This window comes from Magallana gigas, chromosome 4 (assembly GCF_963853765.1).
Source record: "Magallana gigas chromosome 4, xbMagGiga1.1, whole genome shotgun sequence".
NCBI lineage: Eukaryota > Metazoa > Mollusca > Bivalvia > Ostreida > Ostreidae > Magallana > Magallana gigas.
The window spans coordinates 46,906,117-46,932,778 of record NC_088856.1 but is presented as its reverse complement, the minus strand read 5'-3'; the positions used below and the strand labels follow the sequence as shown (position 1 = coordinate 46,932,778).

The 26,662-nt window shown below is 31.8% G+C and overlaps 3 protein-coding genes across 4 annotated transcripts; 1 reads left to right on the top strand and 2 right to left on the bottom strand.

Moving 5' to 3' along the window:
- Window positions 1–940: 940 nt before the first annotated feature.
- On the bottom strand, window positions 941–6,294 carry LOC136274864 (tripartite motif-containing protein 2-like). Its single transcript, XM_066082618.1, has 2 exons — window positions 6,092–6,294; window positions 941–3,953 (listed from the first exon to the last, which is right to left on the bottom strand). Exon 2 carries the CDS (start codon window positions 3,940–3,942, stop codon window positions 2,269–2,271), a length of 1,674 nt encoding a protein of 557 aa, XP_065938690.1. The 5' UTR covers window positions 3,943–3,953; window positions 6,092–6,294; the 3' UTR covers window positions 941–2,268.
- Window positions 6,295–11,083: 4,789 nt separating this feature from the next.
- Window positions 11,084–14,852, top strand: LOC136274863 (protein SSUH2 homolog). 2 transcript variants are annotated; one of them, XM_066082616.1, is made up of 5 exons: window positions 11,084–11,205; window positions 12,221–12,313; window positions 12,598–12,700; window positions 12,970–13,068; window positions 13,946–14,852. In XM_066082616.1, the coding sequence occupies exons 2-5, from the start codon at window positions 12,246–12,248 to the stop codon at window positions 14,090–14,092; spliced, it is 417 nt and encodes a 138-aa protein (XP_065938688.1). In that variant the 5' UTR covers window positions 11,084–11,205; window positions 12,221–12,245; the 3' UTR covers window positions 14,093–14,852. The 2 variants fall into 2 exon arrangements, with proteins under 2 accessions (XP_065938688.1, XP_065938689.1); XM_066082617.1 differs by lacking the exon at window positions 11,084–11,205 and adding an exon at window positions 11,536–11,636.
- A 1,216-nt stretch (window positions 14,853–16,068) lies between these two features.
- On the bottom strand, window positions 16,069–18,753 carry LOC105338990 (tripartite motif-containing protein 3-like). Its single transcript, XM_066082615.1, has 2 exons — window positions 18,487–18,753; window positions 16,069–18,364 (listed from the first exon to the last, which is right to left on the bottom strand). The coding sequence occupies exon 2, from the start codon at window positions 18,357–18,359 to the stop codon at window positions 16,692–16,694; it is 1,668 nt and encodes a 555-aa protein (XP_065938687.1). The 5' UTR covers window positions 18,360–18,364; window positions 18,487–18,753; the 3' UTR covers window positions 16,069–16,691.
- Between the last annotated feature and the right edge of the window lie 7,909 nt (window positions 18,754–26,662).

Here is a 26,662-nt window from a genome sequence, read left to right as displayed (position 1 = left end):
ATATTGAGTCGAGGTACGTAAACAGAGACGAACAAAACATGGATGACGTGACAGTGCTTTCGCGCTATATTTCCCGCGATAAATTTAGAGGTGGATCAAACTTCTGTAATGCGTGTAGTAGTAATTCAAAAGCTGATATGAAATTTAGAGAACATTCTTGGATTTAAACCTGACCCACTGCAATACAATGTTTAGAGGTTTGTCAAACATCTGTAATGCGTGTACTAGCAGTTTAAGTATAGACTGCGATACTTGCCTAAGATGATTTTTTTTTCATTTTATTATAGAGAAAATATATATACTAGCAAGAGCCATACTTTACTGTCATATCGCTCCAATTTTAAGCTAAATTTGCATGCATGTACAGTAAGTTTAAGTCGGGATGATTAAAAAAAGGTAATTTTGAAGTGACTAAAAAAGAATTAAGAGAAAAAAAAAATAAACAATCAAATAATGTACTATTTGCAGGGTTATTTTCGCCCCTTGTTATTTTCGCCCTTCTGCACTTGCAAATGGTTTCGCCACGTGTCGCCCAGACACGATTGTGTACTGAAAAGATAACTTGGAACTTTGGTTCTTAACCAGTCTTAAATTCGCCCGCTGACAACGAGGGCAAAGGGGGCGAAAATAAAACGGGGGCGAATATTTCCCTGTTTACACTATACAAATATTGCATATTGTCAAACCATAAAACTAGAAACTGGAAAATACACACTTACAAACAGGAACGGGGACACGGATACAATATATGTTATTAGAATGCTAAATAACAAAATAAAGATAATGAACCTGGAAGAGATGAGATAACAACAAGGTACAAAAATTAATAATACTGTATTTATCGTTAAAGGGGCATGGTCACGATTTTGGTCAAAAATTATTTTTCCGATTTTTATATTTACAATGCATAAGAAATGCATTTTAAGTAGGCAACCGAAATTTGAGTGTCATTTATTGAGTTATAAGCGAGTTACGAAGCTTGAAATTCCTCGATATTTAAACAAAGCGTTTGTTTACATTTTAAAGGTTGAAGTAAAAATTTCAGTTTTAAACCTAAAACGAATGTGTGAAACGTTAGGAACTGTTTATTAATGAATAAAAAGATAGACAAGAAAGTTGGAAAAAGATTTTTTAATGGTATATTGAACCTATGTAAACAAAAACAGGGCACGACCCTTGTTTACATGACAACGAAATGTGAGCCCTGTATTTTGCTTATAACTCTACAAATGACTCAAATTTTATTTGATCATTAGAAATGCATTTCTGAAGCATTGTATATAATAAAAACATAAAAATAGAATTTGACCAAAATCGTGACCATGCCCCTTTAACAATTTGGACCAAATTACGTTTTAAAGACTGATCAATTCCCTCCAAAAGTAAAGAACGGTTTTAGGGTGAAAGCGAATGACAGTCGAGTTCATTATATGTAACGCTTATTTGTTTAGGAATCATAAAATCACAATTCCTCAACAAATTAGTGTTACATGTAATGTTGATTTTGTTTAAAAACACAAAAATGTTATAACTTTGCACCTACGACTGCAGGAAAAAAAAAGATGCGTTAAATCACGCGCACTTAAACTGTACTCGGTCTCATTAAAAGGGCTGAATGGACATTGACATGGTTCGACTATATTGATGTCCGTACGAAGAAGAGCTCTAAAAAAGATATACGAGCATTTGTATGCTTTAAACTTAAATATATGGATATTTTTTTAAATTACCAAATAAAAGTATATAGCTTAAAAGTACATTTCTGAAAATTTAGATCAATATGATAGTTAATTTATGCCTAAACAACATCCTTGATTTTGATAATCAAAGGACGTGTATGTGTTAAAAATCAACAACTTTCCATATTGATAATTGAATGTTTTCAATAAAAATTTTATCTTAATATCTAGAGATGTTATTGAACAAAAATCATGATTGTAATAGAACAAAAATCACTAGATCTCTTAGTTGAGCTTTTTGGAACATGAATGTATTTACAATTTATAAAGCTTTTTTTACATGAAATATATTTATGCATATGTTATGATACACAATATAAACATTCGAAAAAAGCACAGTTTTTTAACATGTGAATATACAAACACTCAAATAAATAATACAGATATATATAAACAAACGCATGCAATGGATTAATCATTAAATGTAATTTATGTTATGTACATACATATGCCCATACATATTTGTTTAAAGTGTTTTGGCACGCTTCTTTTTACCGGTAGTACTGAATTTTCTTCACTTTACTTCTTTTTACTGATAGTACTGGATTTTCTTCACTTTACCTGTTTTGTTCTCAGCCACAAAGAGGTTGTCTCTGGTATCCAAACATATACCTAATGGACTCTGTAAATGACAGTTGTCAATGTAGCGGAGGAACTGTCCGTCCTGGTCTATAATGTGAATACGACTCTTGTCCCAGTCTACAGCCAGGATCCGACTCTGACTGTCGGTAGTGATGCCTTTTGGTAGAAATGATCCCTTGATAGTCGAGGGAGGACCAGTGTAGGTAAACCGGAGTTTCCCGGCCTGATTGACGACCACTATTGCATTAGCTTTAGAATCCGACACACATATATCCAAGTTCCTGTTCTCACAAATGTATTTGATGAAACGACCAGATGAAAAAAGAGGTCTTCCTTTGTCATTAAATTGAATACATTGTTTTTCTGTAGAGCCTGAGTAGCGCACAACTTTCACTTGTTTATAATCACCACTGTTCATGATAACCAGGAGGTCATCTGATAAAGTACTACAGACACGGTGAGGTTTCCACCCCTGTATTCTGATCAATGTCTTTATCTCTGTGATCTTCGAATTCACTATTTCAACAGTTTTGTACTTTTGATCAGTATAAACTAAATGCCCACTCCTTGTCACTGTTATATCACCTGGACTGATCCCTGACTTGCTTTGTACTGAATCTACAAGTTCCCCACGGAGATTGTAAAGTCGGATGAATTTGTCATAACCACTTGTCCATATCTCTTCATCACTTGGACAGAACACATTACAAAGTGACCATTCGTTATAAGCAGTAATATCTGTGATAATCAGTGGTACATCAATAAACAGTCTGTCTGGAGGAAAAGACTTAGCTTCTGCAGATTTCAATGTGTAACTATGCTTGGCTGTTTGAATTGACGACGCTGACAGAAAACCAAACTGTTGGGAAACATTTTTCCTGTTTATCTCATGAGGCGTAAAACATGGTAAGGTAACTGTAAGCTTAGGAGGCAATCTTCTAAATTCAGCATTCCTAGATTTGTAAGCAAAGGGAAGGCCGACCTCATTGGATTCCAGTATTTTCTTTAGATCGGCAATGCTTGCCGTGATTTCAGAAATCGTGTGTTTTATTTCATCTTCCTGTTTAGATAAAACTGTCAGATGTTTGGAGTCCATATCAGTCAGATCAGATTTCAGTTTTTGTATCATGGCGTCTATTTCTTTGTGCAGGTCTTCTCCATGTTTGTTTATGGCGGATGCCAATTCCTGGGAGTTTTTATTTAAATCTGCTTTCTGTTCTGAGATGTTGGATGCAATCTCGCGGTATTTAGGATTAATATATTCTTCTAATTCTTGTAAATCTTTTTGTAAAATTGCTTTTTTGCGCATGAAACTTTCTAAAATGTTTACTTTTTTGTGCTGTTCATGCTCTCCACATGATATACACCGTAAACAAATTGGAATATCACATTGTACGCATTGAAGTTCACATATATTCGATGAATGTTTCTGGCATATAGTTGTAGCTCCCCAGATTTTTAATGGCACCACTTTGTGTGCTGTGGATTCATCTGAGAAATGTTCCCCTACACAAGCTTTACATACATGCTTTTTACAAATGTCACAGTACAAGGAAGGGACCGGGATCTCACAGAGATGACACCGTAACACATCCTGGGCCCAAGTACGCAAAGGGTCCATGCTTAGTGATCCTGAAAAAAAAAGAACATGTACTCTGTCATAATGTTTGTTCATTTTGAATTAAAGCTATTTAAAAGTCAGTGCTTAATGCTAAAAAAAAATCATTTTCGTTTATGACATAGTCCAATAATTTGAACTAAATCAGTAGAGTGCTAATAAATTTGCTGCATATATACACAACAGTAGAAAAAAACATAAAAAAAAAATAGACAGACAACTGACAGCTTAGCAGCGTAGTTCGTGTAATGTCAAGGTTAACTTTTCAAAAAGCGTATTTATCATGTTTGAAAGTAACAACAAGTTTTGTTTAAAAGTGTATTAATACAAACTATATTTCAACACATCAACACTTTCACTTTGTTTTCTTGGTCTAACAAAAATGACATCATGTACCATTTTAAACAGTTGGCTTTTGTTATCACGAAAGTTAGCCGTTAAGATGTAATTTATTGGCAGAAATCTGCGTACATGAAGAGTGAAAATTTCAACGATTATTTTTGCACAGTTTGCGATTCATAATCGTTATTTGGTTTCTTTTGGACTTGAAATTGGTAGAAATATTTTTTTAACTGCAGAAGGTTTTATCAAACCATATTGGTCTGAATTTGGCAACACGGCGCAGTTGATGCACAACCCTTCTTATTTACAGCTGTTTTTAAATAATTCTGTTGTCTTCTCTTCTTTTACACGAGTAAAAATATATCTTTTGTAGTAGATAGGAATGCAAATGTCATATTGTATTAATTTGTATATAGATGTACGTACATTAAACCAGTATATTTTCTGTCACAATGTTTGTTCAGTTTGAAATAAGTAATTTGAAAGTCAAGTTTTGCATAAAATAAATTATTTGAATTTGTGACGTAGCCCAATTATTTAAACCATATGATTAGAGTAATAGTAAATTTGTTGCATGCATACATAAACTTAAAAATTGGATACATAATTGACGGCTCAAGAAATGTCAACCTTAAATATCTAAAATGAGTATTTATGCTATTTAGAAATAAAACAACAACTTCAACCAAACCCCGCACATTTTGTTAAATAGTGCATTAATATCATTTTTCGAAATATAATTTTTCTTTGTTTTGTTCTCTTTGTACTTGAATTTGGTAAAAATATGTTTGCATTGTAGAAGGTTTTTACGGGTCTAGATACAGCAGTACGATGCAATGGATGCAAAATTCTTTTTGATTACAGCTGCGTTTAAATAATTCTGTTGTTTCTGGATCTTCTCTTTACGACTGTGAAACGAGTAAAGATTACATACTTAAATATACAATATGTTGCTTAAAAAAAAGTGAAGGGATTAACTAAAATAATTAATTTCAACATATCGTTTTTAAGTTTATATAAACACGATATTTTCAGTTTTATTGCTAGTACAATACAATATACAATATAATAACTCATACGGCTGCATTATAAAATGAATATACATTAGCATTTCCAATATAACTATTTTCTGTGTTATTTCTCATTGCCCTTTACAAAAGCTTTAAGTTAGTAAGTTTTTTAAGTATTTGGAAGATGTGTGTACTTTAACTTTAAAGAGTTGAAATGTTTAAGTTATCAATCTTTGTTTAAGCTTGAACAGTTCGTGGCTGTAGACATTTAAATCCCACTTGATTATTGTCATGGAACATGCAGCTACTGGTGTGACGTTGAAAATCGATATTTTTTACAAGTAAATATCTTCTGAAATCCTACTTAAAGGTGCATTTGGCGTATTTTGAGTAACATTTTTGACATGAGTCTAAATTCGTTCCCTGAATAATGGATAAATTAAATCTGCATTAATATAGCTCTTTTTTTAATTTCATTTTCTTTAGAAAGAAAGACGTCCGAGGAAAAACTAATTAAGAGTGTCACGCGGTTTTATCTAGACAAAGATATCATAAAAAATTAAACTTATGTAACCATTAGATTGTTGTTTTATAATGTCTTTAACTGTAATAGATCTAATATGTTTTGTTTCAATAGATTTCGTCATACAAGTTTAAAACTGGAACGCATCACATAAAGTACAATGCATTCACTTGTAAATATTAATCAATGGTATTCTTTCAAGTGTTTATATATCTTATATATGCAAACCATTAAAAATGATATATAATAACGAAAAATGACGAGAATGATAACGAACCCTATTGATAATCCAACATGGCGAGTCCAGAGATTGTTTGTTCTACCTGGTCTTTTTGCTACTTATCTTTGATCACGTGATAACTTGCAGGTGATAGTGGCGGATTTAAGGGGCGGGCTTGAAGATCTTCCTTCCTCGATCATTAGCCTTGGCACTTTCTCTTTTGCTAGATTTTTGCTCTTTGTATTTGTGTCTACATTTTATCTTCTTCTTTTTTTTACACTTCCTGATAATTGCCACCAATTTGCAGAGCTCGCAAACTGCGTGGCGGAAAAGACAACTCTTGATTCTATTTTCAGTGAAGCCGGCTCATCTTACTGTTTTATGTCCCTTTTAAATGAAACTGTCGAATACACCCTATCTTTAAATCAAAAACATTAATTACATAAACATAAGTATATGTAGTCAATGTATATTATTGGGAATAAAATGTATTTTATTTAGAATAAACTGAAAAGTAACAAAAATATTACTTGTACATGCATTATATGATTATACAAACTTGTAATCTGCATTAAAATAACTACATGAACTGATATTTAACATCAAAAGAAACATCAAATTTTTATTTTTAATTACATGTTTGTCTTTAGAAGTACTTTTAAATAAAATGTAATATTCAAAAAACATACCAATAAATAAGCTCATAGATAAAAAATACACATGAAGCTTTAACTTATAGATACAAATGCTGAGAAAAAAAGCTGCATATTTAATTCGTAACTGATCCATAAAAAATATTGTTTTGAATTTAACGAGGAATCGACTATGAAAAATTTAGTTGATGATCGTTATGATCAAGCAATAGTCGAATATTCGAATTTTCGTTGAAATCCCTACTTAATTTAAAAATCAGGATATGAAATTTCAAATAAAAAATATGTGTAGTTGAGATACAGAGTCTCCCAACTTTCCAGCTACTGGGGATGAAGTATTCTGTAACAGACCTCACAAGAATAAATGAGAATAAAAGTTGAAAAAGCAAAATCACAATCTGGAGCAATTTTTATGATTTGGATTCATTCTGTAAACTGTCGCTGTCTTTTATATTCTGTAACCAGTGTCACAGTGGAAAAACCCAGCCAGAGATTAAAATCCAACCCATTTTCATTTTTTGTGCAAATAAAGATAGCCTTTTTCTGCTATTTAATTGATCTTTAATTTGTCTTTTTTTTTTTTTTTTATAAATATTGGCAATAGATATATGTGTCACAGCCGCATTTAGATGTTAAATCGATGTTGTCAAAGAATGAACAACTCAGCTGTTGGGTTCTTTGAATATATATTTTTCAATGTATAGAATTTATGGTGATCTGTAACGATAATTATTACAGAAGTGAATATATTAAAATACACACTCACAAAGCTTAGATTCACGCATTAAATATATCTAACGATGCTTGAATAATATTAGTTTATGTTTTAAATGATTATTTACTCAACAGATAACTTAAGCAACTGCAGTAAATGAACTCACCGAAATGACAGTTGTTTAATATCAATGTATTGAAATAGATGGTATATTTGGGAGAATAAGATAAACTCTTCCTTTATCCGGGCTGTCTGGGGGTGGCGTGTATTAGTTTTAGGATTTGGCGCCAAGCATGCACACTTAAGTGTAAACCTTGTAAAAGAACTCTTTCACTAACATTTCTAAAATAACAACCAATCATGGAACTCTCACATGACTCAAACACCTTTGACCTTTCACACTCCAAACTCAACCAATGAACATAAAATATTATGAATATGAATGAACTGTTTGTGGAAACGAAGTAAATTCCAGGGACCTTTAATTCACCATGTTTACAGATGATGCTGAAAATGATATATGAATTAGTACATTAAATATCAAAACATTAAAACAAATATTGGATCAATGAATAATTTACCCTGTGACATTTGTTTAAGGATTTTAGACAGCTAATGTGTGATTTTTGTTTGGTTGTATATTGCCAGGACAACATTTCCAAACCTCCCTAAGTTAATTGCTACATGCGTGAGGCATGTGATTAACTAAAAGTGAAAATGTGGATCTCAGATTATTAAAGAAGAAAGTAAAATCCTTGATTTGAAAAATTGTATTTTCATTATTAGCTGGTGCCAGGCGTGTCTTAGAATGATTGTTTATATGTTAATTTACTACAGAAGAAGTGGCATAACATTTTTGGTGTGATGAAAAGTTAGTTAGTCCTTTTGAACTTTTATCAAATCCTTGCTAGTAAATCCTCAGTAGAATCCCCATGTGATATAATGTCTTATAATATAATTATTATTTAATGACAGGATGGTGGTAATCTAGGGTATGATGTAGAGAGAGTAATCTAATGAGTTTAGCCTTTTTTAAAATCATTTATTTAGTTAAGTTAAGTGAGAATAATTAAATTACATGGACACGATTTTCATAGAAGATATCTTTATACTGATTACTGTAGGACTCAACAAAACATTCTTCTTTCCATTTTTTTATTCAAGCAGAATGTTTTTGCTAATTCAATCTTATTTGAGAGAGAGAGAGAGAGAGAGAGAGAGAGAGAGAGAGAGAGAATCACCACTTTTCCACGCAGCGGTAGCTCATGCAGGTAATTTTTCAAGATTTAGTGATAAATGACGTTAATTTATATCAACAAGATATGGCTTCAAAACGTTAGCATTTTTATGAAAATGTTAATGAAACAGATTTAGTTGGCGGTATCATTTAATTTCATGTATAGTGACTCGTTGTATTTTGAATTAATTTTTGTTAACGCTCCTGTATTTTGTATTTTTTAAACGCCGCTGTTTTTTGTATTTTGTTACCAGCTTCACTAAAAGAAAACTCAGCAATAGTTGAAGATCAAAACAGTTAGCCATTTTTTAGTGCAATTTAACAAAGATGGATTCTTTCTCGTTATTTAAATAACCTTGAATTTTCCTTTTTGTATTTTTATCTTTTGTACATCCAGTACTTATATTTGTTTAAAGATTTGTTATATTAATTGACAGTTTTTGTGTTGTTTTTGGTGTATATTTCAATTAAAAGAACTGAAACATCCCCTAAGTGCTAATTTTATTGCCTTCAGGAGAAATCACTTATCAATGTAATCTTCATATATGTAATTTTGATATCATACTTTTTTTATTTCATGTTGTATTTGTGATTCTAAATTTTTATATTTGTAAAAGACGACTTGCTAAATTTGTACCAAAAGCTAGGTCAATCAGTGTTAGACATTAGTTCGTGTATTCATTAAATGTAAGGAGTTATTTTAAATGATCGATTTAATTTTGTTGTCTAATGTTATATTTTTAACTCTGAAGCCCTTTAAAACATTCAAACAAAAATATAAGGAAAGGTTGGGGCGATTATTCCTAGCAAAAACATGTCCATGTCCAAAACATGTTCTAAAGCACTAGTTTTGCAGGCCAATATCTTTACTATGGACTAAATATAAATATCTGTGAGAGAAAATATGTATAAGGGGATTTAACAATTACACTTATTGTTGCAATGCATGGTTGCTTGGTTTGTTTTTTTCTATTTGAATGTGTTATTTGGAACATACGTTCCCCGTTCTATGTACTAATAGCTATAGAATACAATTTTACATATGAATTTTAGATCAATTATTTTTAACAATGTATTTGTACTTCTCAAGTGCTGCATTGTATGGTTTATAAAAACTTTTTAAATATAATGGAAAGTAGTGTTTAATTTCTCCTATTGCACTTACCTACCTACAGTTTGCATTTACCAAATTACATGCAATCTTAACAGAATATTTCTAAACTAAATTAAGAGAGTTGGATATTCATTTTAAGATTCTATTGATCTCATTAAGAAGAAAATCCTTGGAAAAGATACACAAAATATCCAAATTTTAACTAAACCCTTTTTATTTTCATCACCAAATAAAAATTTATTTGTAAATTTGAGAGTTAATCCGATGTTTGTGCTTATAATTTGTGTATCTGAATGTGTATCGTTTCGATCCTCTCGAATTGTCGCTTAACTGTATCTTAAACGGCTGTGTTGTAAACTACCTCTAGAATCAGTTTGTCATCGAAAGCTTTCCATGTTAATTAGTCAAAACTAGCCCATGAGAATGCAATCATAGATTATTTGAATTCCCCGTAAATGTACAATTTGTTTTCTGTATAACATATTAATTTTATAATGTGGAATTTCGTTTTATTTAACCACAACTATCGCATGGGATTACAATGAAAGAATCCTATAATTGAATTTAAACAAAACATTAGATATTCAATTCACAAAGAACCAGTCCGCCTTAATCATCCAAAACTAGCGCTGGTCTTCAAGATACAGTAAGTTTTTTTGAATCCCCGGTAAAATGCTTTACAAATCTTTGCAAAATTTTACGGTTATAACGAATTCGGATATAACGAACTGATTTTGAGTCCCGTAGAGGTGAATAATAACGAAATGTAACACCTTTATAACGAATTTCTTTACAGTTTATAAAATTGTGCACTACCATTTAGAAAAATAGTTTCAAAGAACTTATTTTCATTTTTTTTTTTAATTCACAGTCCGATTATTCAAGGTATCTAAGTAATGTAGTTTTAATTTATGCATCAATTAGCAAAAGATATTGTATGGTGAAAGTGAAAGAAAACATGCATGTATATAGTGAATTCGCTATAAATATTATTACGAATTCGTTATACGGATATAACGAATTACGGATATAACGAAGTAATTTCATTGGTCCCTGGAACTTCGCTATAACCGAGTTTTACTGTATATCCATTGTTTTTTTTGCTTGACTGCTTTATGAAACATTTTATATACAATGGAACACTCAGGAAAGTAGGAAGAGAACAATAAAGTTGTATTAAATGTCCTATTATGATTTTCTCATCAACTGTTAATAAGCCTCATGGCAAAAGAGGATGAAAATGAAATTGGAATTGAAATGAAGTTGCATACAGAAAAAATATTTCATTTAATAACATGATTTTATTATTAAATTAATACAACCTGACCTTTAATTTGGGGACCTGCAGGTCAGATGTAGTAGTTGCCACGGAAGTGGTCATACCACTCGTTACCATGACGGCGAACACAGACGTGAACGATGTCACTGGTGCCATGGTGATGGACGAAGAGAGTAAGTAACCTATATCGCCCAATTAGCTCGCTGTCGGTCAACATATTTTAAAAGAACTTGACTCCTGTCTCTGAAAACGCGTTCACGACGCAAAGCCTTGTCTTCATTTTCTCTCAAAACTTCAATAAACAATAAGCAGGCGGCCATTTTTATTCATTTATTTAGAAAAATACGAAAAATTCTTAACTTAGAGTAGCCCATAGGCTGTCGTAAGTTACGACGATATTTTTGACGTAACTTAAAGTTAAGAAGTTTGGTAAAACAGATATTCATCGTAACTTACGGTTACGATGAAATCTTAAACTTAAGAAGCTTAGTAAAACTCATGCCTGATGTAGTAGTTGCCATGGAAGTGGTCATACCACTCGTTACCATGACGGCGAACACCGACGTGAACGATGTCACTGGTGCCATGGTGACGGACGAAGACAGTAAGTTAACTTTATTGATCAAGTTCTCATTAAGTTTAATGAATTTCTTTTTTACCATTTTTTTTGCCATTTCTACGTCAGCAATTAGTGAGATAGATTTACAGTCAAACCTCGTTATCCCAAACTAGATGGGACTGGTTAAAAACTTTGAGATATCCAAGTATTCAAGATATGAAGGGTAATAAGTGGTTGGGACTTACAAATAACTTTGACATATCCATAGTATTCGAGATAATTGTGTTCGAGATACCGAAGTTCAAATGTATTTGTTAAATGGTTTGTAGTTGATGCAGTATGGTTTATTTGTGGTCAGTAAATTACATGTGAGACTTGAGCTTTGAGTCAACAATAAACCATTTAATAGTACACATATACTGCATGTGATGATATTTGTTCAAGTGAAATGTCAGGGTCAGAGGTAAATGTTAGTTGAAGGTCATTGCTAGAGATCAAATTTGTGGCACCATGAGACCACTTTTGAAAGACAGTTTTTCATCATTTTTTCGAGAAGAGGAGACTGTTTTTTAGTGAAGTTTTTTTTTAGCTTGCTAAATTGAAGCTCCTCTCCATCTTTCTTTTTGTAGGTGTTACACATGCCATGGCCATGGTATGGTGGTGTGTAAAACATGTGCTGGACATAGAAACCTGAAGTGCTACATCAAACTAACAGTTACCTGGTAATAATAAAAATTTTAACTGGTAATCAATAAGTTAGAAGTACAAGGTACTTATATACAATAGCAGCTGCTTTATGCTCAAGTCCTTTATTGTGTTAATTTGAGGTGTTTTAACACAAAAAACTAAATCAACCTTTTACCGGGTATTAAAAAAAGAGACGCAGAAAGTCATTGAAAATATGCCTTAGTTGAACTTGAAGTTGTATGATGAACATATTATATGCATGTATGTGTGTACGTACTGTTGACTTCTGTTGAAGTCTTGTGATTTCTGGCTGTTACAGGAAGAACCACGTCAACGATCACATCGTGGAGCGGACACCTCTGCCGGACCATCTCATCCGGAATGTGTCCGGACAGATTGCATTCGAAGAGAGCAACCAGAGGGTAGATATTTGAACAGGCTGCTGTTCCAGTATCCATGTTTTGCCAACAAAGCTCAATGTTTTGTTTCTCTGACATTGTCTGTTATTTCTAATTTTGCTGCCTTTATAGATGTAATAACGATTATTATTAAACCCGAAATATAGAAATAAGAACTTATGTATCATAAGTTTTATCCTTGCATTTTACTAAATCCACACAAATTAATGCCCATTATCACTTTTGAAATCCAAGTTGGTGTAGATAAGCGACATGCTGTAATTATTCCTTAGGTTTGGCCAATCAATCACTTTCATGAGAGAGAAATCAATGAGGCATCTGTGCGTCTGATCCAGAATCACCAGTTCCCCACGGAGCGCATCCTCATGCAGGTAAATTTTCATGGTTTTAAACCATAAAAAATTTATCACTTGGTTCTCAGGCCAATATTTTCAGAAACAAATGCGGCCAGGGTTGGTATATTTTTCTTTAAATTTCATAAAAAAGGGATGCTGGATATTTCCTTTTATTTTAACAAGCTGCAATTCTTATCAAAATCAAGAAAAGGCAATGTTTTGAAGCTAATAAATAGTTCCCTTGCATTGAATGTATCAGTTTTAGATTTGTTATTAGCTCAATTTAAATGAAATAAGCAAATCCTCACGTTCTTCAGGAAACACCACAGCTCAAAAGGCTGGGAAAACCCCATGTTTAAGCATTATTAGTATGATGTTAGCCGCAGAATCTCCTTCTACTTGCATTTGGAGTTTTACGACATTCTTCTTCAAAACAAAACTTAAATCATCGCTGTTGCAATAATAACTGGAACACAGCGTCTTTTAAATAGATTCTGCAGCCATTTGCATTTAGTCTGAATCGGCACGATGTTTGTTATAATGTTTTTTTTCAAAGTCAAGTGTTTTACTGTCTTAAGTATCTAAAATGCGGTCTTTGATCTGACTTTTTTTCTCCAGAATTCGTAAGCGCACTCGAGAAATTTTAATTTATTCATTAAATAATGAAAATGGAAAAATAAATGCACAATGTTTAATCCGATGAACGAGGGCTTGGGAACCAATAAATTACATTTTGATGGCTTTATAGTGATAGATGACCTCACAGCATTGGCTTAACGAATGCCATGTAATTATTAAGCAACTAATACTTATTTATCAAATACTCACAGAGTTTATGTATAGTTATTATCACCTGTGTTTTTTGTAATTTGTTTTCTACTTTGACCTGAATATCACTGGGTATTTGTTTCAGAGGCACAAAGTTCGGATTGTTCCCGTCACCCAGTGTTTGTACAAGTGGAAGAACACTGAGTCGGACTTCTACGTTTACGGATTCGAACACCACTGCTACGCTCCCAACTATCCCCAGACATGTTGCTGTGGATGTAGTATTCTTTAAACCATCCCTGTTTGTGGTATTCTGCAAACCGCCCGCATATGAACAAGTGACATTTTTTAATGTGCCCCTATAGTATTTTGTAAACTGCCCCTGTATTTTGTATTCTATAGATATAGACCGCCCCTTGTTTAAAGTATTGTGTATAAAACTGCCTCTGTAAAATATACTGTGTAACTGGATTAACAGGGTAAACACTGTTACAGCTAAATATTACAAAACAAAACAAAACATGAAGCAATTCTAATGGATTTAGTGTTATGTAAATACATGCCTCTGTGTAGCATCCTCACAAGAAGAAAAAACCAATAGGAGTTGAAAAACCTAAACATTGAACCATTCTTATGTGTCATTATAAAGATGGACTCGTTTTTCCTTTTTGCATTTGAATATTTTTTCTATTTACAGTGTATATTTGTTAAAAGACTCGTTGATTTGTTATTTGATAATGTGTTGTTTTTGTCTGGTTGTATCTTGCCATTTCAAAATTGAAACAAGTTGTGACATCCCAAAAGAGCTGATTTTTTGTCTATAAGGGTGGGAAGGGGGGGGGGGTCATTTATCACAGTAAGCTCTAGCTTTTGCTTTGGTCTTAGAAACGTCATGTATTACTATGTAATTATCATATCAGCATGAAGCCTATTTTAAGCATTTGAACATGTATGAATGTTGTATAAGGGACGTACTTTCCCTGTTGATGTAGTACATGTAGGTACAGGAATACAATTGTGCCTATGAATTTTAAGTAAATTATTTTTTACAATCTATTTACTTTTACTTGCATTTATCATTGTTTAATCCAGTTAAAACGCAATAAAATATATCTTTTAAATTGTAGCTTTTTAACATTTTTTAAAGGAAAAAGTTCTAAACATATTGGAAAATAGTGTAAGATTTTCAAAGTTGAACCCACCTATAACATTAACTACAGTTTTCTTTACCAGTTTTTGCGATCAAAACAAATATTTTGAAAATGGATGAAGAGGGCAGGATTGTCGTGGTTTTAAGACCAATATATTGACCCCCCTAACATGGAAATGTACGAAAATGTTCAAATTTTTATCTAATATTTAATGTGTTAAAAAACTTCACTTTTTACAAGTATATAACAAAATAAAAGTTAATTTACAGCTGAAAAGATCACTTCTGGAAATTTAAAAGAGATCTGATGGTTAATTTATTGCCCACACAGCATCCATAATTTTGTTAATCAAGGTACATGTATATGGATCTCTCAAAAATCAATGACTTTCCATATTTAATTATATAGAATATATATATATATATATATATATATATATATATATATATATATATATATATATATATATATATATATATATATATATATATATATATATATATATATATATATATATATATATATATGTATGTATGTATGTATGTATGTATGTATATATATATATATATATATATATATATATATATATATATATATATATATATATATATATATAGATAAATCCAAGAAAAACCTCAGTGGTCGGTGAAATATATATAAAACTGTATTGTAAAACATCTGAAGAAAATGAAAGCGCTTATGTTTTACTCGATCTTTGTGTTTTCATTTATTTAAGTTTTATATATATATATATATATATATATATATATATATATATATATATATATATATATATATATATATATATGTATGTATATATATATATATATATATATAAATTCTATATAATTAAATATGGAAAGTCATTGATTTTTGAGAGATCCATATACATGTACCTTGATTAACAAAATTATGGATGCTGTGTGGGCAATAAATTAACCATCAGATCTCTTTTAAATTTCCAGAAGTGATCTTTTCAGCTGTGTGTGTGTGTGTGTGTGTGTGTGTGTGTGTATATATATATATATATATATATATATATATATATATATATATATATATATATATATATATATATATATATATATATATATATATATAAAAGTGAATAGTACAAATATATGATCATGGAAAAGCATAAGTTGAATAAAACTCACTAGCTCAAAAAAGTGAGCTTTAATTTGTTAACATGCATGCATTAAATATTCTTATACAGCTTGTTTACATCAAACACTTGTGTATATGATACTAAGTTTAAAAATGTGAAATCAAACACGGTTTCAAACACAATTATATTTACACAATCCCAGTTTATATATTTAAGAAATAAACAGCAATGTTAAAAAGTTCACCGGGATAAACTTGGTTGGTCACGTGATCAAATCCTGTGAAGCCTGAATGGCTGCTCAGCCGATTTTATCATGTACCAACCAAGTTCATATCCCAATGAACTTTTTAACATTGTTATTGATTACTTATGTTTATCTTTGAGAATTGAAAATCCCTCAGAATCATCATCATAACCGCCAGACGGTAAGAGCGTGCTAAGATCATTGCGACGTCATGAAAATTTCATACAGAATTAAGCGTTTTCGTTACTCTATAGGTCCATATAAGGTAGCATATTAATAATTATAAATACAAATACATACATCTGTTTAATCATTTCATAGTATATATAATATGTTCATACATGTGATGCACATATATGTTTATTTGAAATGTTTTCCAAACTTCTTTTCAATGGTTATACTGGATTTTCTTCACTTTACCTGTGTCGTACTCAGCCACAAAGAGGTTGTCTCTGGAATCCACACATAAACCCCATGGACGCTGTAAATGACAGTTGTCAATGTAGCGGAGGAACTGTCCGTCCTGATCTATAATGTGAATACACTTGTTGGTATAGTCTGATGTTAGGATCCGACTGTGGCTATCTGTTGTGATGCCGCGTGGATTAAATGATCCCTTGGTAGTAGAGGGAGGACCAGTGTAGGTAAACCGGAGTTTCCCGGTCTGACTAACAACCACTATTGCACTGGCCGTACTGTCTGACACACACATATCTTGGTTTCTGTTCTCGCATATGTATTTAATATAAATACCAGATGAAAAAAGAGGTTCTCCATTGTCATTAAATTGAATAGATTGCTTTTCTGTAGAGCCTGAGTAGCGTGCTACTTTAACTTGATAATCATCGCTGTTCATAAGAATGAGGAGATCACCAGAGGAGGAACTACAGACACGGTAAGGTCTCCACCCTTGTACCCTGATCACTGTCTGTATCTGTGTTTTCTTAACTATGTTAACAGTTCTATCATAGTAATCAGTATAAACTAGATCCCCACTCCTTGTCACTGCTATGTCGTATGGCGCCTTCCCTGACTTGGTTTGGACTGACTTCACTAGTTCCCCTCGGAGGTTATAGAGTCTCATGATATTTTCGTTACCACACGTCCATATCTCCTCCTCATTGAGACAGGACACATTGTCTAATCCTCTTTGCTCAGTGTTTATCTCTGTGATGGTCCGTGGTATATCAATGAGCGGTCTGTTCGGGGGAGAGGACTCAGCACCGGGAGATTCCATGGTGTAGCCATGTTCTTCTGTTTTGATGGATGACTCTGTCAGAGAACCAAACTGCTGATAAAGGCATTCTCTGTTAATTTTATGAGCGGCAAAACTTGGTAAGGAAACCGTGAGTTTTGGTGGCAATCTTCTGAACTCAACATTTCTGGATTTATAGGCAGAGACAATGCTGACATTATCGGAATTAAGTAGCTTCTTTAGATCAGAAATGATTTCTGTGATTTCAGAAATAGTACTTTTTATATCATTTTCCTGTTTAGTTAAGACGACCAGATGTTTAGAGTCTATTTCATCCAGATCAGATTTTCGGTTCTGGATCATGGTGTCTATTTCTCTGTGCAAATCTTCTCCATGCTTGTTGATGGTTTTTTTTATTTTCTGTGAGTTTTTATTGAGATCAGCTTTCTGTTCGGAGATGTGTAATGCAATCTCTCGGTATTTAGGATCAATAGATTCCTCTAATTCTTGTAAATCTCTTTGTAAAACTGCTTTTTTGGTTTCTAAATTTTCTAAAATGTTAACTTTTTTGTGCTGTTCATGCTCTCCAGAGGAAATGCACTTTGAACAGATAGGAATGTCACATTGTTCGCAACGTAATTCACATAATTTTGATGAATGTTTTTGACATGTTGTAGCGGATCCCAAACTTTTAAATGGCACCACTTTGTGTTCTGTGGATTCATCTGAGAAATGTTCCCCTACACAAGCTTTACATACATGCTTTTTACAAATGTCACAGTACAGAGGGGGAACCGGGATCTCACAGAGATGACACCGTAACACATCTTGGGCCCAATTACGAACGGGGTCCATGTTCATTGACCCTGAAAAGACAACATATATGGTTTTGTTTTTGTTTTGTTTTTTCAGTCTCAATATCTTAGAAATCTTATTTCATTATACATATGTTCACCCTATTCGATGTTGAGATTTAATAATTACAAACCTTAATGATAATCCAACATGGCGAGTCAAAAACGTGTCAGTACTTCCTGGTCTGTATACCTGTGTGACATCACGTGATTCGCTACAGGTAAAGTGGCGGATTCAAAGATTTAGTCACCATTCTCGTTCAAACACATGCAGGTTTTTAAGTGACGATCAACTAAATATTGCTAGAAGTTGCTTAACGATATTCAATAGCTTGATATAAACTTTCTTATTCCTTATAACCTTTTAAACAGTGTGTCACTGTACTAGAATGCATAGTATATAAATGTAGCAACGTCCCACATATGATTAGGCCTTTTATTATCAACTGTAAACCACAGAGGTGCAATGATCAGACCGACCTATATTTGAGTAATATGAACTTATGCAAACAAGTTTTCTGATAATGAATATGTTGTTCGTCAGTGTGTGCTCGACGTGCAATTTCTATACATGCAGGGGGGGGGGGGGGGGGTCGTAAATTGGGAATTTCAGACTTTCTTCAGAATTTTTTAACATAGTAACAGTTTTAGAGGGCTAGATCATTACTTGATCTCATTCATTTTTTCACTTCAGTAACATTTAAGGTACATTACTACACTTAAACATATACATGTACTTTGTAAGACACTTTATCACAAGATGAGGATTTAACTGTTTTCAATTGTTAAATTAGTTCGGTCGATCGGCTTGGTTGAATATTGTCATAGCTCAGAGGTTAAAGTATCGGTTTTGTGAACCGCATATCAACAGTTCAAATCCACCAGGGGCTTTTGTTCACATTTACCGAATTGACTATTTTTAAAATATATTGATTTTATTTTTTTCCATCCGAAATAGCACATTTTATCGCCTATATGACTTGTTTACTTCGTCATGCTATCTATCATAATTAAGTAATTTATCGCTGATTCGATTAACTATATCTTAAGGAGTACTGAGCTACCTTAACACATTAATACGATTTTCACGGAATGGAAATTTAATTTCAGTACTGTGGGAAATACATCTTAACTTCAATCATATCATTTTTTTTTAAATTGATTTTAGTCATTCCTATTGCAATAAATGGATGTTAATGTCTCAATCGAATATGTATCTCTCAGAGAAGAAAAGGGTGCAAATATCATATTATATCTTATATATAATATTATATATTGTGTCAGTTTGTTCATTTTGATTTAAAGCCATATGAAAGTCAGATATTGAATAACTTAAAATCATTTTTATTTGTGACATACATGTAGCCCATTTATTTGAACCAAATAAGTGTGTGTATAATGCTAAAATTTTGCTGTATATTTTTATATTTACATTTTCCAGTGTCTTTGCCTGAGATAACACTACGTATCGATTTTGTACTATATAACTCATAAAGCCAAATTGAGGCGCCAGCGGGGTTTGCTTATATATATTTAAATATTTAATCGTACGATGGTTTAAAATTATATAAATATAAGTAATAAGGAATCATTCTTTGAATATTATGAGGTGATAATTTCGGTCAGGGCGTGATCAAATCTATCATAAAGCCCTTCGATAATTTCGGTCAGGGCGTGATCAAATCTATCATAAAGCCCTTCGGGCTTTATTGGATTTGATCACGCCCCGACCGAAATTATCACCTCATAATACTCAAAGATTGATTCCTTATTCCTTATATAAATATATATACACTATGCTATAAGGAGAAAAATTGACTATAGTAGACTTATTGTTCATGGAACAATCAGAAGGTCTTTCAACCATAAATTGCTGCATTTATCATTTTAGAAAATCTTTTCAGGAATGTTGTAAAATTAACGGACCCAATTCACTTCTACAGTACACGAAGTGGTTTTCAGGAAAATTTTTATATCAGTTATAGTTATTAAAGATGTATAAAAATCAATCAAAAATGACATAAAATATCGAATTATATTTTAAGTAGGGAAAATTTAAATAAATGTTTCTGTTACTTCTCTTTTTCAATTTAACATAATAGGAAAGGGGCTTCTTTTGAGAGAAAAAATAATTTTTAAAAATTCTGCAATAGATTTTCTATCCAGATTAAAATAAGACACTTATATGACGATTTTGAATTAATGACCATGTCAGCGACTTCGTTTTAACAGGAACACATGCCAAAGTGCGGTTTTTGTATTTTTCTTTAATTCTTCACGAGAAGTACTCCGCAAACTCCAAGAAACATTTTATATACATTATTTAGAGGTTGATTTATGAAACAAAACAACTATCAGATTATGCTATTTACTTGTGTATGATAAAATACTTCAAAACTTAAGCACAGGGGTGGTTTTATTTAATTTAAAATACGAGTATTGAAGCGGATCGAAATGTAGTTGTTGTTCACTGACTCACTTCTGTAAACTATATAATCTACAGTGTAAATAGATGGTTATAATTAACTTGAACTAATATAAAACTCACCACAGTACTTGACATCCCTTAAAGATATTAATTTTTATTACATACTTAGTAATAAATACAGGTGTTTTGCACATGCGATACAGATGACATCACAAAATCCGTATCGGCCTCCGGGGCTGATACAGGTTATCAGCCCTCCAGGGCCGATACGGATCCGTATCACACCCCTTGCGGAACTCCTCTGCCTTTTTCGCTTCGGCATTTTTGCATGTTTACAGACGAAAAATAAAACATTTGTCAGTTAAAGTCGACATTTTTAAGTGCAGCTGAAAACTTCAAATGCTAGCAAATGTTTTAAAGCAGTCAACTTTTAAAACCTGATGAAATCCCGTTCTGTAGCTTCATGTTTGTTAAATCAAGAAGAACTCATATTTTTATTAAATGCATGTTCATATCCAGACTTTTTTCAAATAATATGAATAATCAATTTGTTCAAGTTGATGGGTTTTCTTTTTAAATTTATTACTAAGTATGTAATAAATATAATAATAGATACCCTTTTCCATATCACAGCTTGTATCAGCCCTCGACCAATATCAACCCTCGGGCCTTCGGCCCTCGGGCTGATATTGGAGTATCGGGCTGATACAAGCTGTGATATGGAAAAGGGTATGTATTATTTTCTATGTATTTGTGCATGTTAAATAATGTTAAAAAGCATATTTTAGCATGTTAAAGTATAGCCAGGTCAGCTACTACTTGCGCTACATAAAGTGTGTATTGATGACGTTGAACAGCTATATATTGCGCCATAAGCGATTTTTCGTTGACCTATAGTGATTGTGACGTAATATTGAGATTTTGATGTTCGTAACGATCACTCCCTTAGATGTGCGATATATCTACCCAAATGGAATTGGGACCGTCGTTCTTAAGAGACTTCAATGGCCATGGTCATTTTAGACTGTATTGCTCTCCTTTTAAAAAGAAACTATTGAAAAAAAATCAAAACTTTAACGGTAAAATATATAGATTATTTATACTGAATGATGGTTTGTATCTTAACAAATACTATCTTAAAATGCTCTGTTGATCAGATAGCTAATTCGATGCTGCATAATAAACAAATGCATATATGTGTGTATTTGGCTCTTAATATCTGTTGAAGTTGTGTGATCTTTTCTGTTACAGGAAGAACCACGTCAATGATTACATTGTCCAGCCGACCATTCTTCTGGACCATCTTATCCGAAACTTTTCCGGACAGATTGAAGAGAACAAGCAGAAGGTACATATTATTACAGGCCGGTATCCATGTTTGGCCAAGAAAACCCAATGATTCTCCTACACATTGTCTAAATATGCTGCGTAGCAACCTCTAATGATACAGTAACCACTAACGATATATAGTTACATTAAATTAATTTTCAGACTTCTGACGAAAATGACATAATTTTATCATCAACGAACTATCGAACCGTCCACTAATGATATAACTTCAAAATTACATCATTATTTTAGGGTCTAAATTCACATCCACGAATGAAAAAGAAAAAAAACCCCGCAAAATAAGCACTTTTATTGATACATTTTTATTGCATTGCAGGATGAAGTGCAACTGCTAGTGGTACATTTACGTAAAATATAGTATTATTTTAAATTTTGCATATTGCATGTACACCAGTCTGTTTCTTTTGACTGAAAGAAATGTTAGACATATCAGGTTGTACTTTGCTTTCCTAGCTCTTTTAGTTTGATAAGATTAAATCTTTTGATGCAAGCTACATTTAGCAAGAACCATGAACACAGTAATTGCCAGATAATTATGCCAACACCAAGGTGGCATTTTTGCCTGAGCTGCATTTATAAAAAAAATACAAATTTCCATAAGAAAAACTATTGTTTAAAGAGTTCATAATCACCTTTGTTATCATTGTATCTTACCTGTCAGGTGAGATATTTACCTTTCAGAAATAAATTACTACACGAAATTAACTTTTCCCATACAAAAACAATATTCCTATAGGGAATTAGAAATTTCCTATCGGAATACAAGAACTTCCAATAGGAATTTCAATTCCGATGGGATCACTCTTTTCATTTTCATGACCAAATAAAAATTCATTTTTAAATTTGAGAGTTAATCCAATGTTTGTGCTTATAAGTTGTGTATCTGTATGCAATGTGTATCGTTTCGATCCTCTCGAATTGTCGATTAACTGTATCTTAAACGACTGTGTTGTAAGCTACCTCTAGAATCAGTTCGTCATCGAGAGCTTTCTATGTGAATTAGTCAAAACTAGCGCATAAGAATGCAATCATAGATTTTTTGAATTCCACGTAAATATAAAATTTGTTTTCTGCATAACATATTAATTTTATAATGTGCAATTTTGTGTTATTCAACCACAACTATCGCGAAGGATTACAATGAAAGATTTCTATAATTGAATTTAAACAAAACATGTTTTCCTGCATTAATTATTCATTTCACAAAGAACCAGTTCGCGTTAATCAGTCAAAACTAGCGCTGGAAATGACCAAAAATAAGTCTGATTCCATGTAATGAACGAAATATGTTTTCTGTATAAAATATTAATTCCATATTTTCCATTTTCTGTATAAATCAATCGGAATTGATGAGGAGATTGCTTTGAAAGAATTCTTTAAATTTGAATTTAAAACAAAAATATTCTTTTCTGTTAAAATATTCATTGCACAAAGTAAAAGTCTAAATCAGTCAAATCTAACTCATGGGATTGCAATAAAAGAAATCATGTATTTTAAAGTGAAAAAAAATGTTTTCTGTAAAAAATGTTTATTTCATAATGTACCTTTGCGTGCAAATCAATAAAAAATAATGCAGAAATTGAATTTAATTTTTCGGTATGAAATATTTATCTCACAAAGTACAGTCAAAACTATCGCTAGGGATTGCAATAAAAGAATTCTATGGATTTAAAGTGAATAAAAGTGATGTTTTTTCCGTACAAAAAAAAATCATGATATACCATTCCGTGTAAAATCAAACTAGCTTAGGGGGGAACAATTAAAGAATTCGGTGAATTGCAAGTAAATAAAGAGAATGCTCTCTTTATAAAATATTTATTTCATAATGTATCAAACCGTGTAAATCAATCAAAATTAAACATGAAATTGTATTGACAGAACTCTCTGCATTTGCATTTAAACCAAGAACTAGTATTTCTGTATCAAATATTCATTTTATTAATTTACCAGTCCGTTTTCATCAATAAAAAATTCACGCCGGAGATTGCAGTGGAAGATAATGGCATTTAATTCACATCAGTGCACACAGACGTTTGCTACAAAAGGCATCCCTATAAATGTAGTGAAGCATTCATTGTTAAGGTAGGAAACATTTTTTTAAAGTTAAATTGACCTGGGTAATGTCTGGAGAAATTTAAAAAGTCCATTAATCAGTTACATTGTTAGTGTTTGTTTTTAAAACTGTGTTACTTATCTTATATCGTTTTTATTTAGCGACGCTAATTAAAAGAAACATTGCAAGGCTAATGTCTTTCAAGTGTACGTCATAACATCAACTAAAGTCATCGTTTGCATCGACGCTTATAACGTCTTTTTTAAGTAGCAGCGAAAGGGTTAAAAATCCTATTATCACATTTGCAAATATGTTTTCTTATATAAACGTATAGAAAAGAGAAAACGTTCAACTCTGTATCTTTTACATTTTGCAAATATGTTTCCTTGAAGGAGTTATGGTGATAACGAACAGTATCCTTAATCTAATAGAAAAAACACCTATAGAATAGCAAAAACATTCAATTTTGTGTAAATTTTAAGGACGTCACAATGATTAGTACACGCGCTGATCGTTTGGTGGTTGGATTAAGGTAAAGAAGAGTACACAGTAATTTGAATAATTTTAAACGATTTGCTTTTTTCAAGCGTAATTATAAGTTATAAACAGAATTGTTAAAAAGTTCCTTAGGATGTGAACTTGGTTTGAACGTGATCAAATTTTCTACGAAATCTTTAGGGCTTCACAGGATTTGATCACTTGACCCAACACGTTCATATTTCGTTGATTTTTATAACTTTCTGATTATTTCTTAAATTCAAATCAAAACACAGAGGCCGACCTCGCTACACAGTTTATTATGACGTCACACGGTGCGCTACAATGTAAGTGAACAGGTAGTTGGCCATTAATATCAGGCTTTTTTTTAACAAAGAAAATTTAAACTAATAGATAATATGATCTCTCAAGATTTGCGAATTTATATGATTTTTATCAAATTCGTTGTGCATATTCTATAAAAAAAACACACAACTCTTTGGATATAAATCGTACACCATCGCAAATCATGAAATATTCATTTTATCTTATGTTTTAATACCTACTTTGTTCAACAAATTTCAACAAATAGTTAACAAATATGTTGTAGCATTCAAAGATATAATATTGGTCAGGAAAATTATTATTTATTGATTAAATCGCTGTTATTAGGGTTTTTTTGCGTTGACATTCCTTCAGATTTCGGAGAAATTTTCAATCATCTAAGGTATAAGATAAGAAAGGTTAATTATGTTTTCAAAACATTCTCCATTTTTGCAGTCCAGTTAAACTAGTCTTATCACTTAAGGTAGCTCGCGGGTTTACTGCTTGTGAGAAATCCTACCCTGAAAATTTGTCCGTGTGATCGATAGGTTTCAGAGATTTATTTTTAAAATTTATTTGAGATTCGTCTGCGTAGTAACAATGTCACCGTAATTCAAACACATTGTCGCTGATAAAATCAAGTGACGCCATTTCAATGAAATACATAGTAAAATACGTATCTTAGTCGAAAACCGCATTTCTAAACTATGCTCCAAACTCTTAAACAATCTAGACAAACTTCATTTTATTCAACACAAATTCAGAAGAGATAATTTTGAATCAATTCATAAAAAATAATCAATATGTGTTCTCGGCCAATTTTTCGCAAAACAACTTTAAAGATTTAAATGATTTCACAAAATCCTATATTTTCGTCACTACGCTAGCCCGACGGCATCAATTTCTTCGTCCGAGAACCAAAAATAAAAATGCGCTGGTTGACAAGACTAGCTGATTAACACTTATTAGAACATGCAAATCTATTTAACATTATTATGAATGTTTTCCAATGCATAAATGCAATTGATGTAAGGTTGTGAAGAGAAGAAACATGGCAAATTTTCTTTTCATGAAACTTATTGAGTCAATGATTCAATGGAAGAATAATTACAATACAACTATTAACATATTAATAAGTTTGTAATCGTGTACGTACAATAACTAACTAAAGCCAAAATAATTTTAATAGTAAGATCGGTATTTGAAAATACAGAATTTATAATATAGTAAAACGAGCAAAGTTAATGCATATGGTTCAATTTATTTACAATGTAATTGTCAAAATATGATTTTAGATTAAAGAGTTCCAACGCACACGCATACCTTATAGAACTAAATAAAACAATGTATTTCACGTCTTTAAAGGATTTTTTACACTTGATAATTATAAATGTTTGTATAAAATGCAATTTAGATTTTTGATATATATCATTTTATGTACAAGTATCTAAAAATCAGTTATTTTAAGGATGACGTTTACTCAGAATGAAAAAAATTTCCACCGATGATAGTGAAAAACCAACTATTGTGTGTTATAGACCTTACATGGTACAATGTAGTGTTATTCTTCACTTTCAAAAAGGTAGGTCAATGACCTACATTTTTAGTTAATGACCATTGAATATTTTTGGGAAATTCAAGAAAAATCCATAAAAATGTTACACTATGATTCAGATTT